The sequence below is a fragment of the Giraffa tippelskirchi genome, chromosome 2, assembly GCF_054371585.1.
Source record: "Giraffa tippelskirchi isolate mGirTip1 chromosome 2, T2T-mGirTip1v1.2.pri, whole genome shotgun sequence".
NCBI classification, from domain to species: domain Eukaryota; kingdom Metazoa; phylum Chordata; class Mammalia; order Artiodactyla; family Giraffidae; genus Giraffa; species Giraffa tippelskirchi.
Genome location: NC_137276.1, coordinates 24,822,637 through 24,839,009, shown reverse-complemented (window position 1 = coordinate 24,839,009; position 16,373 = coordinate 24,822,637). Strand labels below are relative to the sequence as shown.

General features: G+C 38.0%; 1 protein-coding gene across 7 annotated transcripts in view; it reads left to right on the top strand.

Annotated features, from left to right (window-relative positions):
* LOC145539478 (uncharacterized) overlaps nt 1-16,373 on the top strand; it is a 702,259-nt gene that overhangs the window by 55,414 nt on the left and 630,472 nt on the right. For 5 of the 7 annotated variants that reach the window (XR_014077852.1, XR_014077854.1, XR_014077850.1 and 2 more), the window contains one exon: nt 13,342-13,479. Coding sequence is in view for 1 of the 7 variants with exons in the window: in XM_081573566.1 (XP_081429692.1) it covers nt 13,410-13,479 (70 nt within the window). In the remaining 6 variants the exon portion in view is untranslated. Of the gene's footprint in view, nt 1-13,341; nt 15,693-16,373 lie in introns of those variants that run through there. The other 2 variants (XR_014077848.1, XR_014077849.1) reach the window with 2 other exon arrangements.

The following is a 16,373-nucleotide window of genomic DNA, read 5'->3' as shown; positions in this document are numbered from 1 at the left end:
CAATAGTTAATATTTTTTATAGAATATACATATTGCTACTTTCTAAAAATATTATATTATCTCACATATCCTTTTGTTTCTTTGACAAGATATTGTTATTGAATAATAATAGTTTTGGGCAAATAAATTTTTGTCCTTGATTTTAAAAATCCAGTGATTTTTCATTAAATATGATGTTTGCTCTAGATTTAAGGAGGGCATTATTAAGTTAATAGTGTTTTTCTGCTCCTAGTTACTAAAAATTGGTGAATTTCATCAAAATATTTTAAACATTATTTGGGTTGTCTTATGTTCCTTCTCTTTTAATCATTAATACTACGAATTGCACTAATAGATTTGCTAATGATAGCTTATATTTGCTGTTGTTGTTCAGTAATCCTGTCAGACTCTTTGAGACCCCATGGACTGCAGCACACCAGGCCTCCCTGTCCTTCACCATCTCCCAGAGTTTTCCAAGTTCATGTCCATTGCATCAGTGATGTCATCCAGCCCTCGAATCCTCTGATGCCCTCTTCTCTTTCTGCCTTCAATCTTTCCCAGCAACAGGGACTTTTTCAGTGAGTCGACTGTTCACACAAGGTGACCAAAATACTGGAGGTTCAGTTTCAGCATCAGTCCTTTCAATGAATATTCAGGGTTGATTTCCTTTAAGACTGACAGTTTTGATCTCCTTTCTGTCCAAGGGATTCTCGGGAGTCTTCTTCAGCACCACAGTTTGAAGGCATCAATTCTTTGGTGCTCTGCCATTTTTATGGTCCAGCTCTCACAACCGTACGTGACCACTGGGAAGACCATAGCCTTGATTACAGGGACTTTGTCGGCAGGGTGATGTCTGTTTTTCAACACACTGTCTAGGTTTGTCATAGCTTTCTTGCCAAGAAGCAATCGCCTTTTGATTTCATGGTTGCAGTCACCATCTGTGGTGATTTTAGGGCCCAAGAAGAGGAAATCTGTCACTACTTCCACCTTTTCCCCTTCTGTTTTCCATGAAGTTATGGGGCTGGATGCCGTGATCTTAGTTTTTAAAATTGTATTTAGTTTTATTCCAGCTTTTTCACTCTCCTCCTTCACCCTTATCAAGAGTTTATTTAGTTCCTCTTCTCTTTCTGCCATTAGAGTGGTGTCATCCACATACCTAAGGCAACAACCTTGTTTCTCCCTCCATCTTGATTCCACCTTGTAACTTATCCAGCCCAGCATTTCTCATAATGTGCTCAGCATATAAGTTAAACAAACAGAGTGACAACAGAGCGCCCTGTTGTACTCCTTTCTCAATCCTGAACTAATCAGTTGTTCCATACAGGGTTCTAACTCTTGCTTCTTGACTTGCATACAGTTTTCTCAGGAGACACGTAAGATGGTCTTGTATTCTTATCTCTTTAAGAGCTTTCCACACTGTGGTGTTGGAGAAGACTCTTGAGAGTTCCTTGGACTGCAAAGAGATACAACCAGTCCATCCTAAAGGAAATCAGCCCTGAATATTCATTGCAAGGACTGATGCTGAAGCTGAAACTCCAATACTTTGGCCATCTGACGTGAAGAGCTGACTTGTTTAAAAAGACCCTGATGCTGGGAAAGGTTGAATGCAGGAGGAGAAGGGGACGACAGAGGATGAGATGGTTGGATGGCATCACTGACTCAATGGACATGAGTTTGAGTAAACTCTGGGAGTTGGTGATGGACTGGGAGGCCTGGCACGCTGTAGTCCATGGGGTTGCAAAGAGTCAGACTCGACTGAGCGACTTAACTGAACTGAACTGACAGTTAGTTATGATCTGCACAGTCAAAGGCTTTAGCATAGTTAATAAAACAGAGGTAGATGTTTTTCTGGAATTCCTTTGCTTTTTCTATGATCCAGTGATATTTACCTTCTTTGTAAAAAAAGTCCTTATTAATCATAATATGTCACTTCTCTAAAGTATAGTTGGATTCAGTTGTATTTTAGTTATCTAGAATATTTGCATATGTATTTATATGTTACATTGATTTCTAACTGTTTCACAAACTGAAACCCAAGGACACCAACATTCTATAGATTTAGTCTCATTGTAAGATACTTACATATAGTGCTCTATTTTGATAGCATTCTAAAATTATACTCATCTAAGCATAATGTTATGTGTGTCATGTGGATCAGCACCCTACAACTGAGAACTTTTATCAAGTCCAATGTCCTACTTTGCTCTTGTGCTTAAGATGGCATTCTCACCAAGGTTAGATTGAAAAATGACAAGGTGTATAGGCAACAAGGGATAGAAAAAAGTGAAGAACTGGGTCATTCTTAAAGAACATATTAATATGGGCATACCACACCCAGAAGAATTTAATCATGACAGTTAATGGTGTCTTAAAGTTACATGTATATACATTGTGTGATTAGGAAGCCCCCAGCACTTCTTATACAATCTTGGACCTGACTCTAGATTAAACCAGAATCCATGAAGTTGAGGCTTGGACATCAGTTTTTGGTTTTTTTTTTATAAATATTTCTAAAGTGCAGCCAGAAATGAGAAGCACAGATACAGTCTTTGCCTCAAACTATTAATTTGTAAAAGTAAATGAAGTTATAAATAAGTAATGAAGATTTTATCTACTTCTATTCCAGCAATGAAAGATAAAATAGCCATTTAATGCCTGCTTTCAAAGTACCACAATGCTAATTTATTTTCAAGTGAATTTGGCATATCTACAGACTTGTTGTATGGCACCTGATTAAAATTGATGTTTGAAGAGTGTAAGATTGCTCATTAGCAGAGTTTTTGAAAATTATTAGTTCTGATGATTTGTAACTAGTAAACCGAACCTTGAACTTTTTAGTAATTTTTTAAAAAAATATGTATGTGAACAGGCATACTCATTATTGGTTTTATTAAGCTTAATGTCTAAAAAACAGAAAAATAGGCCTTTCCTCTATCAAGTCCTATGCCACTTATTTACCTTAATGTAATAGTTGAAATTGGGTAACTATAAATACATTCTATAATCTTTCATTTTTTATAGGTATGCATTTATTTCGTGTGTAGTTTTTCTAGGGTTTAAGGTAAAAAAGCTAAAACTAATATGGAATTGGTGATTCAGATGGTAAAATGTCTGCCTGCAATGTGGGAGACCCGGGTTCGATGCCTGGGTCTGGAAGATCCCCTGGAGAAGGAAATGGCAACCCACTCCAGTACTCTTGCCTGGAAAATTCCATGGACGGAGGAGCCTAGTCCATGGGATCCTAAAGAGTCAGACACGACTGAGCGATTTCACTTTCACTTTTCAACCTACTTTTAGCTTGTACATACATAAGTAATATGTGAATCAAAATGTTGCTCTGTAAGACTTATTTTTCTGAAAAGGGGCTCATATATTCATGTTCATGTGTTTTTTTCCAAGCTTATCTTTGACTAAAATTCTTTCTGATTTTTACTCAGTTGCTATAATTTTAAATAAGACAAAAACCAGACCATCCTTAATGCTATGTGTTGCAAATCTCTGGTAAAATAAACAGGGCCTAGTTCCTTTGATGGAGTGTGCTGAAACTATCTCTATGACATCCCTACATTTATCCATTCAGGTTTCTATCTTCTGTGGCAATACAGCCTGTAGATTTTCTAGATTATAAAATGTAATTCAGGATTTACTTATAATTTTTCAAAGAGCTTATGAATCTGTAGTCATATTTTCTTTATTATTCTTAATGTTATTATTTCATGTTCTTGCTCCCTTTTTTCTCTCTCTCAAACCATTTTTGGGAGGTGGATCAGATTTCCCAGTTTTATTTTGAAATATATAATCTGTATAACTAGGTCATGCTTTATTTTAAATGATTTTTGTCTTTTAATGAGCATTTTTTGTATGTACATGTTCTGTTATACATGTTACACAGCAAATGGAGAAGGCAATGGCACCCCACTCCAGTACTCTTGTCTAAATGGTATTTATTTTCTTTCGCTTTAAGTAAGCTCTCTAGTTATTAGATTTGTAATGTCACTGACTAATTTTATGAGATTTACAATAGTTACCCTGATACCTGTATTTAAAGAAGAGGAAAAGGATGAAGGAGGCAGATACAGATGGAGATGTAATATTATTACTGATCAGGAATGCTTGGTTCAGAAATGTGGAAAGAGAACCTAGAGGAATATAAAGTTGTAAAAATGAAGTGAAGCATTAGGAAAAATAATGCACTTACCCTTTATTTGTTCAAGAGAGTCTTCTTAAATGCCTACCCTTGGCGGATGGTTATATCAAAAAGCCTTTAGATGAATCTCCATGATAGTAAGAAATTTATAAAGTAGGATCACTGCAGACAGTGATTGTAGCCAAGAAATTAAAAGATGTTTGCTCCTTGGAAGAAAAGCTATGACAAACCTGGACAGCATATTAAAAAGCAAAGACATTACTTTGCCGACAAAAGTCAGTCTAGTCAGAGCTATGGTTTTTCTAGTAGTCATGTATGGATGTGAGAGTTGGACCATAAAGAAGGCTGAGCAGTGAAGAACTGATGCCTTCAAACTGTGGTGCTGGAGAAGACTCTTGAAAGTCCCTTGGATAACAAGAAGATCAAGCCAGTTAATCCTAAAGGAAATGAGTCCTGAGTAGTCATTGGAAGGACTGATGCTGAAGCTGAAACTCCAATACTTTGGCCACCTTATGCGAAGAACTGACTCATTGGAAAAGACCCTGATGTTGGGAAAAATTGAAGGCAAGAGGAAAAGGGGGAGATAGAGGATGAGATGGTTGGATGGCATCACTGACTCAATGGACGTGAGTTTGAACAAGCTCCGGGAGATAGTGAAGAACAGAGAAGCCTGGTGTGCTGCATTCCATGGGGTCACAAAGAGATGGACACGACTGAGTGAACAACAACAAAATTATATTTTATTTGCCAAAATACATCAAAATTTGAATACCAGAATGATAAGAGTTTTGGAATATGGAAATGGAAAGTCAATTTGAAAAAAAAAATGGCAATTTTCATAATTAGAAAACATTTTGGAAATATTAGGAGTTATAGGTATATATATTTATACATATTTAAAGGAAATACCAGGGTTCAATATCATTTGAATACCAAAATATCCATCTGTGTTTTTCTTTAACAAATTAATTATTATGAAGTGATTTACAAATCTTATGTGCCACATGAATACTAAGTGATTAAGCTCAAAAGTGGAAGTAGAAATATAAGTATTTATGGAGTTATATAACTTAGAATATTTATAGGGTTGGAAAAGAAATTAAAAGTGCCAAAATGACAACCAGTTGAAAGTTTCGAAATATCTCTTTGATCTGAAAACAATAGAAAGTTTGGGTGCTGTATTTTTTAAAAAATCATTTTGTTTGTTGGCTTCAAATATCCTGGGAATTTAATAACACTTTAGTGCCCTCAAATGGCCCCACAAGAGAAACTGAAAAACACAAATATATGATCACTCTTGATGAGACAAAAACTGATCCAGTTTATTATTACCTTCACAAATATTTGCACCTGCACATAATTCTACACTAAGTACTAAACTAATATTGTTGATTAGATTGTTAATCAGGAAGGAGCAGAGTTCAGAGTAGCAAAAGGGTCATCTGTGTTTCTAATTGTTTCCCTACAGAGAGTAACCTGCAAGGATTCCTAGGAGTCCCTAAACTTATTTTGAATAAATTGATCAGATTGTGTTCCTCTAGGCTAGGAAAGCCAACTCCTAAAACTATGCCTTACATAAAATAGGCACTTGATATATATTTACTAATAGATGAGTTCATTGATGCAGACAGTAGGAGAGGTCTATTAGGACAGCCATTGAAGGAACAGCAGAGAATACCAATTGCAGGAAGAAATTTCACTCTTTCTGTGTATCCCACAATTGAAGTTTGCTTAAAAGATAAGTTGATATTTGACTTGAGAGTTATTTTCCCCTAGAGTGAGACAAAATTCCTGAGGGTCTATCTCCCAATTTTCCACCACTCTTTGGGTGCTTATACTTACGTTTTTAAAAAAAATCACAGTAGCTCAGAGCTTCATGGACCCTTCGTACGGTTTCTCCTACCAATGAGGAAACTGTGGCCCAGAATTGGTGAACTGGCCAAGGTCACGTAAATCAAGCTCTGATGTCCTTTCCACTGCACCTATAAACACACTCTGTCAATCACTGATCTTATCAATGACTCTATCTCAGCCTAAAATGTTAATGATTTTAATACAAGGAAAGCATAAGTATCCAAAGCATAAAATGACTTAAAATTGCCCAGTTAACTCTTTCCCTCCTTACTGCACAGATGAGGAAACTGAGGGCTGGAAAAGAGTAGTAATTTCCCCATGGATATATAATAATTTATATGGGTAATGATGCAGTCATGAATGAAAAGTGAAATTAAGATCCATGTAAACACTTAACTAAGGCTGGGACGTGTTAATGCATTTTTAAATTAGTGTTCCCATGGGTCAACTATAGATTTAGAGTTTTTATTTTCCTATCATGCAAAGACTTAATTATTCAGATCAAGCTACCCTAAGAGACATGCAATGAATAATAGAATGGCTGACCTATTCATTGAGGAAATTACTGAACACGAAATTGTTTCTCAACAAATCTACAGTGAGATAGCAATTCAACTTAAAACTGCCAGTGAAATAGCCTTAAAAGGCTGAATTTTCCATTTTTTTCATCAAAAGCATTAAACACTGTACACTTCAGGCACATTTCTTCTCTAGTTACCAAGTTTTTCCTGAAATCTTTCAAATAACAGTAGCAAAATTAGCTCATTGTGTAATTTGTCCACTTTTTTCCAGCTTTATTTCAGTCTCAAGGAATCACTCTTTGACACAGATTCATCAACATCCTTTTTTTTTTTTTTTTACAATATCTTCTTTGTACCATTAAATGTGTTAATTAACAGTGCTCTATTATTGTCTTCCAAATTTTTTCTTTGTTGCTAATATCTAATCATTAAATTCTGGTGATGGTGCATTATCAGAAAGGGATAGTGTAAGGTTTTTATACAATAATCATCTGTTGGAAAGCCAACAATATACTCCATCTTCACGTGATCCTTAAATAGCTTCTTGACTGATATATCAAGGGGTCTAGTTACATCACAAGGAATTTCATCCAAGTCTGTGCATGCCCAGTCAATGACTGCCACCACTCTGTGACCTCTCATAGCTTATAGAAAATGTAAGTTTTCACCAAGAATTTTTAAGATGTTCGTATTTGAAAGAGGAGCAAATGATCATCTCTGAATTGAGGAAATACACTGCATTATTTCAGACATCAAACCATCTGCTTTCTATCCTCTATTAAGGAGAAAAACAAATATAGTGAAAGCAAAACACTCTCTTTTTCACCCTACACCCCCTAATATCCCTGGTGCTTGCTGAGTCCAGTGTATGCCCCCTGCTTCAATTTCCATGAATTCAAGGATGGACAGGTGTTTTTGTGTAATATTCAAGTAGCCCTACATTAGACTTTTCATTTGAATCCAATTTTATGAACTGCATCAAGGCTTTTACTCCAAATTTTCGGTCATCTCAAGGTCAATGCCATTTCTAAAGAAACCACCTGTACATTAACAGTGTAAAGTACTCTTATCCACAGTTCGCCAGAGGTGAGGTTCTAAGTAATTCCAAAAAATGGCATGATTTTTTAAACTTGCAAGCTCCAGGCAATACAATATCCTCCCCACTCCTCCCACCCCCTGAAAATGACAGAAAGCTCCTTCAAACACGAGGTTACTCTTTGCTATAATCCAAATGCCTTCTCCCTTTGCCGTTGGAATGGCAGTTCTAGAACCCTCTGACTCTTTCAGATAAGCTGTTTATTGGCCACAGAAGGTTTGCTGAGCTGGGATTGGAATAGGCTTAGTGGTGAGAGGACAAAGATATTGACAGACTGTATGTACAGTGTCTGTTCATTGCACATGGTGCATAGACAGATGAGATTTATAAGCCCTGTTCTAACCATATATATATTCCAAAAATGTCTCTTCTCTCTGCCTTCCCAGTTCATCTATTTGGAAACTTTTCTGGCATTCGGCAGGCTCAATTTTACCATTTTCATTTACAAAATGTGGGGGAAGGGATTAGACAACTTGATTCTGTGTAAACAGTACGTACTTCATTTTTTTTTTCATTGACTCACTGAGTAAGACATTGTTAAATTATTCCATCATCGTTCAATCAGTGGAACATGATTACTGAATCTCCACTACTTAGAATGGCTTTTTAGGAAATGGATCCTAAGCACAACACCCAACTTATATACATTTAGAATAAAAGACAAATGAACATGCGGAAGGAGCCTGGGACCAAAAAAAGAAGCATCCTTTTGGGGGGACGAATTTCGTCCTTTCTCATGGATGTTTTTGTTCTTTGTCCCATAGAACTGCTTACAGCTTTGGCAAACTGGCCACATTTCCTCCCTGTGGCTACCATACCATTTTAAGTTCTATATAACTTCAGTTCCCAAATTTATTCCTCCTTGTGGTTTACACTTTTCAAAAGTACCAGTGTACCTCCCTGACCCTGACTGAAGTGACTTAACACACGCACACCTCACTGACCTCTGTTCTTCCGTAACTCTCCTATCTACACTACATGTCTCAATTCTCTACTTTGAATCTTTCATCATTTTCAGATAGAGATCTCTTCTCTATTCACCATTTCCAACTCCCTAGTGATAGGCAAAGTGCTTAGGATCGAAATAGTTTTAGAAGGCACTTGCTTGTTCTCAAGTAACTAAAAATACAGATTGTTAAAAACAGAGATGCTAAGTTGTATCTGACTCTTTTGACCCCCTGGACTGTAGCATGCCAGGCTTTCCTGTCCTTCACTATCTTCCAGAGTTTGTTGAAACTCATATTCATTCAGTCGGTGATGCCATCCAACCATCTCATTCTCTGTCACCCCCTTCTCCTCCTGCCCTCAATCTTTCCCAGCATCAGGGTCTTTTCCAGTCAGCTCTTTGTATAAGGTGGCCAAAGTATTGGATCTTGAGTATAAAATATATCATAAAACAGAATAAGTGAGGTTGTACCAAGTTATAATTCTTCAGTTGGCTCTGCTGAACTCTGTTTTATTTAAAAATTTTCATGGCTAAATATATTTTGGAAATACTGCATTATTATATTTTGCTTTTTCACATTCACAGTGTACATTAATGTATTAAAAAACCTAAGAAATGCTTTATTATAAACACCAAATTAGCTTGAGTTATTATCTAACTTTTGGGTCTTTTTTAATGTGTGCTGAGCTGTGTTTAGTCTCTCAGTTGTGTCCTACTCTTTGCAAGCCCATGGATTGTAGCTCACTAGGCTCCTCTGTCCATGGGGATTCTCCAGGCAAGAATACTGGAGTGAGTTGCCATGCCCTCCTCCAGGGGCTCTTCCCAACCCAGAGATCAAACCCAGGTCTCCCGCATTGCAGGCAGATTCTTTACCAGCTGAGCCACCAGGGAAGCCCATGAATACTGGAGTCGGTAGCCTATCCCTTTTCCAGGGGATCTTCCTGACTCAGGAATTGAACCAGGGTCTCCTGCATTGCAGGTGGATTCTTTATCAGCTGAGCTACCAACTGTTAATATTTGAGATAATAGTCATATAAGAGCTTTTCAGACATACTGTGTGTAATATGTGCCTTGTACTTTTACAGAATTATTAAAATCTAGGATACCTCTTTTTCATAATAGTTAGGTTGTTCCCTATCATTTTCTTGCTGCCAACTACCTTTTCAGGCTCATCTCTAACTCCACCCCTCTATATGTGCTGCAGTTCATTCTCATTCCTGCACATCTCCATCATTCCATCCCACTCCAGGACCCAGGATTCTGATCTACACAGGTGATGCCAGCTGAGCTTCCAACTGGGTTTGGCCAATGGGAGACAGCAGAGAAATATCAGAGTACTCTAGGCTAGGGTCATTGTTCCATGAACTGTCTGTCTCTGTTAGGCTCTGTTGGCAGTGGGGTTATTTCTCTTCCAAAGGCCAAAACTCCTATCAGGTGTTTTTCTTCCCCTTGCCTCTTCCTGTCTTAATTACTTCCTACTATTTCTGTCATGGCATGTTCTATAATTTCATGTAACCCTTCCAAATATCTTGCAAAATCCCCATTAGACTCTCTTTAATTGTACTTTTTAGCCTGTTGAAAGCAACTATAGGCCCTGAATGAAGTCACTTGTGCTGAGCCCCATATTAGCAAACCAACACTTAATACCTAACCTAAGTGAAAACTTCAACTTCTACCAAGAATACAGTGTTAACCCAGTTAGTCTGGAATTTCCTGGTTAGCAGTGATGAGGTAACCCACCTTAGTCACCCCTTCCATCCCCTTTTCTATTTGCTAGATTGGACCCTATCCAATTCATGAATCATGGCTGTTGTTCAGTCACTCAGTCATGCCCAATTCTTTGTGCCCCCATGGACTACAGCACACCAGGCTTCCCTGTCCCTCACAATCTCCTGGAGTTTGCTCAAACTCATGTCCATTGAATTGGTGATGCCATCCAACCATCTTGTCCTCTATCATCCCTTTCTCCTCCTGCCTTCAAACTTTCCCAGCATCAGCGTCTTTTCCAATAAGTTGGCTCTTTGCATGGGGTGGCCAAAGTATTGGAGCTTCAGCTTGAGCATCAGTCTTTCCAATAAATATTCAGGGTTGATTTCTTTTAGGATTGACTGGTTTCTCCTCGCTGTCCAAGGTGCTCCCAAGAGTCTTGTTAAATAGAGTTAATTAAATCTTAATTTTACTTGGGTGAATTTTGCCTGTTTTTTATTTCCTTCTAGGACCATACTTGCAGACTCCCAAACTGTTATGTTATCCTTCCAGCAACCACACAGATTTTCACTTCTTTCTTCACACTGATCTCTGAGGTTGGAATGCCATTCGTTCATCTTCTAATAATAGGCATCCTCATAATCAGTCAAGGTCTATTCTGACTGCTGTTTTTTTCCTTTCAGTGTTTCCTTCTTTTGAAAATTACATCTACACCTTGTTCCAGATCCCACTCAGACTGACCAGATTGTCCCACTAGCTTGTAACCTCCCCATCAGTTCAGTTCAGTTCAGTCACTCAGTCGTGTCTGACTCTTTGTGACGCCATGGACCACAGCTCGCCAGGCCTCCCTGTCCATCACCAACTCCCAGAGTTTACCCAAACTCATGTCCATCGAGTTGGTGATGCCATCCAACCATCTCATCCTGTGTCTTCCCCTTCTCCTCCTGCCCCCAATCCTTCCCAGCATCAGGGTCTTTTCAAATGAGTCAGTTCTTCGCATCAGGTGACCAAAGTGTTGGAATTTCAGCTTCAACATCAGTCCTTCCAATGAACACCCAGGACTGACCTCCTTTAGGATGGACTGGTTAGATCTCCTTGCAGTCTAAGGGACTCTCTAGAGTCTTCTGCAACATCACAGTTCAAAAGCATCAATTCTTCGGCGCTCAGCTTTCTTTATAGTCCAATGCTCACATCCATACATGACTACTGGAAAAACCATAGCCGTGACTAGATGGACCTTTGTTGACAAAGTAATGTCTTTGCTGTTTAATATACTGTCTAGGTTGGTCATAACTTTCCTTCCAAGGAGTAAGCGTCTTTTAATTTCATGGCTGCAGTCACCATCTGCAGTGATTTTGGAGCCCAAAAAAATAAAATCTGACAGTGTTTCCACTGTTTCCCCATCTATTTCCCATGAAGTGATGGGACCAGATGCCATGATCTTAGCTTTCTGAATGTTGAGCTTTAAGCCGACTTTTTCACTCTCCTCTTTCACTTTCATCAAGAGGCTCTTTAGTTCTTCTTCACTTTCTGCCATAAGGGTGGTGTCATCTGCATATCTGAGGTTATTGATATTTCTCCCAGCAGTCTTGATTCTAGCTTGTGCTTCATAGAGTCCAGGTTTCTCATGAGGTACTCTGCATATAAGTTAAATAAGCACGGTGACAATATATAGCCTTGATGTACTCCTTTTCCTATTTGGAACCAGTCTGTTGTTCCATGTCCAGTTCTAACTGTTGCTTCCTGACCTACATACAGGTTTCTCAGGAGACAGGTCAGGTGGTCTGGTATTCCCATCTCTTTCAGAATTTTCCACAGTTTATTGTGATCCACATAGTCAAAGGCTTTGGAATAGTCAGTAAAGCAGAAATAGATGTTCTTTTGGAACCCTCTTGTTTTTTCGATGTTCCAGCGAATGTTGGCAATTTGATCTCTGATTCCTCTGCCTTTTCTAAAGCCAGCTTGAACATCTGGAAGTTCACGGTTCAGGTATTGCTGAAGCCTGGCTTGGAGATTTTTGAGCATTACTTTACTAGCATGTGAGATGAGTGCAATTGTGCGGTAGTTTGAGCATTCTTTGGGATTTCCTTCCTTTGGGATTGGGATGAAAACTGACCTTTTCCAGTCCTGTGACCACTGCTGAGTTTTCCAAATTTGCTGACATATTGAGTGCAGCACTTCCACAGCATCATCTTTTAGGATTTTAAATAGTTCAACTGGAATTCCATCACCTCCACTAGCTTTGTTCGTAGTGATGCTTCCCCATCACTGAGTGCTATATATTTGACTTAGCAAAGTCTCTGTATGGGTTTGTTGAATTGAATTGGAGGTGAGACATTGCATAGAGATGCTAGAAGGAAATACATTATTAGGTCTAACTCAGGTTTTCTCAGATTTCTTAACTCCCAACCACATGGGTTCACTTTCTCAGTTAAGTGTTTGATGACAACAAAAGTAAAAAGCCCAAACTGTCTGTCACTTAAGCACTTGAGAGAAGCAAATATATGACTTTATCAACAACACTTATTATAGCAAGATGACTACATGTCAGCAAGAGATGGTTCACAGAAGCTTTCAACACCCTGCCATATAAATACAGTGTACTTTGGAGGACCATTCTTCCATCATTCCATTGTAGTCACTTTCAATCCAGATGATGATGTTGTGTATGCTACTCTTTTCGTCTCCATCTAGGGTGTAGGTCATGACACAGGATAGGACTAACCAGTTAAATCAGTCAGTCACAGTGGGCACAGTGATGGTTCAGGAGTGGTCATTTGACTCAAACAGGACCATCCAAGATGTTGCTGAAACTATTGGGCAAAATATTCTCTTGATCTAGGATTTGTAAGCTAGAAGGCTGATATTCTTCATTTTAGTTAGGAGAAGAGAAGTTATGTTAAAGTAACAAAATCCACCAAATCACCTGATGAACTAATCAAAGATTTATTTCTGTATTTCTCTTTCTCATTGAGTCCATGGTAGTAGCAAGCTACTCTCCTTGTGGTGACTCAAGTATTCAGTTGGATTAAACATTCCATCTAAGAGTGGCACCATTTGGGACTCATGACCTCGTCTCTCAATGTTGCAGGTAGAACAAGAAACGAGACTGGGAAGGCTTGAGCATGAACTTCCACTGGGTCGCCTTGATAGTGTCACATGTCACCTCCTCTCTCAGCATGCCATCCAGAACTAGTGACAGAACACGCTAACTGGAGGAAGAAGGTTGGTGAGTGTTACCACCTCTATCAGAGCTTCTAACTTTTTGAAACCATCCCAAATCTATGTAGAGACTGTGTGACGAGGAAGCCAAGCTTCAATTAGCAAAGTCCAGAGTCATAGATTAAAATTTCTGAGGAAAACTGTTGAAACTGGCTCCCACAGAGCATCCCAAATGGCAAAAGCTATGCTTATGTATTTGTGTGTGTGCATTTGTGTCTTATACACATTAAGCATAGAAAATAGACATGCACTTTATGGCAGAAAAGTCATTAAAAAAAGAAGAAGAACAGAATGACTGAGAAATCTAATTTAAAAAATTGTCATGGAATTCATGCTGCTGATGTAGAAACTTATCTACTTGTAGCTTTCTGTTCTCTGCCACATGGGTGAATAAGCAAGGCAGGCGACAGGAAAAGTAGACCTTTATAGTTAATTAGAAAAACTAGAAAAGCAAAGCCAGAGTTACCCTTAACTTAAAGTTACGAATCTTCTAGGGAAACAAATAGGCTGTGGTTTGTTGAAATATACAATAAGCCGTCAAAAGGAATTTATCAACAAGCTATTCTCTGCCTTTGAAACCAACTTAAAGAGTGTTTGAATCTATGTAGAGTAAATCATGGGCTTCCCTAGTGGCTCAAGTGGTAAAGAATCTGCCTGCAATGAAGGAGATGTAGATTTGATCCCTGGGTCGGGAAGATCCCCTGGAGAAGGGAGTGGCTACCCCTTCTTTATTCTTGCCTGGAGAATCCTATGGATATAGGAACCTGGAGGGCTACAGTCCATGGTGTTGAGAAGAGTCAGATACAACTGAATGACTGACACACACACAGAGTCAATTGCAAAAGGAGTTTCTAATCTGTAAACTCCAGTAATAAAAACAGTTGGCTTTTACTGAGCACCTACTGTGTTCTAGGCATGTGCTAAATGCTTTACTTAAATTATATCAGCTTCCATTTATAATAACACTCTGAGTTTGGTAAGATTATTGTATTATACAATTCAGAATATGGAGGCAGAAATAGGTTTTATAATTTGTAGAAAACTGATGAGAAATTCTGAGTTTACTGAAACAAAGTAAGTATTTGTAGGTAAAATCAAATTACACCTAAGTATTTATATTTTAAAAATCTCAGTGTTTATCATGTATTATCAAGAGTATCTGAAAAATACCTTTTTGAAAACATTATTCTTGAATTTTTAAATGCAGAATTCTAATTTTTTGAAATAAGAAAGACAGTGACTGGAAACTGCTAATTTCTTCCCCAGATCTAACCCAGTGCTGAAGTCTTATAATAAATTCTAATAGTGAGCAAAATACCAGAAAAGGAAATAAGTAATTTACTGTCTGCTAAACTCTGCAAACTTAACATATTCAAAGACTTCACCAGTATCAAGCTCACTTTGAGAGAGGTTTCCTTGGCCTGAGGTTAAATAGAAGATATTTTGAGTTGAATAGCCTGAATTTGAATTCTGGTCTACCCATCAATTAGCTACAGGATCTTTGGCAAATTAGTTAACAATATAATCCTCAGCTTTCTCACCCATAAAATAGAAATGATAGTAATACTAATAGTATCTCTCCTTTGGGCTTACCACAATAAAGAGACAAAATGACCCATGGAAAAAGGATTATCAACCTGCCTGGCATACTACAGGCATTTACAAAATATGAATTATCCTCATCATTAATGTCATCACCATTCATTGTCATCATCAGAATTGTCATTATCAGCCATAACCTCTTTTTCAATTAGACACACTGAAACCACTAACTTGGGTCAATGATCATCTTTTCAGTGATATTTTTTCAGTTTCTGAGGGCTGCCTGAATTCAAATTCCCTTTGTTGTCAGTTTTTTGTTAGCTAATTTTTTTTCCGTCCTCACTTTTATAATTAGGGACTGAAAAAAAAACAGTGATTCCAAGCTAAGACACTTAACACTAATAAGATAATTACCATTTAACAGGCAGAAGTTAGTGCTTTTTGAGTTGCAAGCACAGGATAATTGGAACACATGATTCAGAGTTTGGACAGTTCTGTTGCACTGAGTAAAGCGTCAAAAAAAAAAAGGGAAACTTTTGTGTTATTTTCTATCAACAAAATGGTATTTAATGTTGTTTATAGGTATGCTTGAAATTTCAACTTTATTCAACTGCAAATCTACTTATTTGTTTGGAGTAAAGAGTTCAGTAGGCAATTAAACACAAGAAGGGAAAAAAAGTAAAACATGGCCATGATAAACTAAACAGCAATGAATTTACAGGCATAAAACTCACTTAGATATCAATATATTGTTTCCTTGGAGATAGTCTTATGCTGAGATGTTGTTATAGCATCCTTGCCTTCATCTTTGGTTTCTTCTACCATTTCTCTTTCTTCCCTCCCTCGTTCCTTTCATTACTGAGCAGGACCCAGTCCAATGCTGGGGACACATATATGAGCATGAATGGTATGGGTCCTCTTTGCTATTGGTCATGAATATTTACGTAGTGAAGAACACAAAGTAAATCAGCGGTGACAAAGTAGATGAAGTGGGGCAGGTCACTGAGCACATAATAGAGTTATCATATCCAAACTTGGATGTGTGGGAAAAGCCTTCTGGAGGAAGCAACTTCTGCACCAAAACTAGCAGGATGAGAAGTTACTTACATTGTGTGTAAAAGTGAGGAAAGGGAGATTTTAAAAGATGAGCAAATAGCGTGTATGGAAACAGGAGACCCTAGATGTATGCTGAGTTCTTGACATCATCCGTAACGGTGAGAGCATGGAGGCTGGAGACAGATCAAGTTTAGAGAGGTGTGGAAAGCATTGACAGGTATAAAGTGTTGTTCTGTCATGACCACACTTATGTTCTAGGAAGATCACCTTAGCTATGCTATGGAGAATGATTTTGAAGAATGG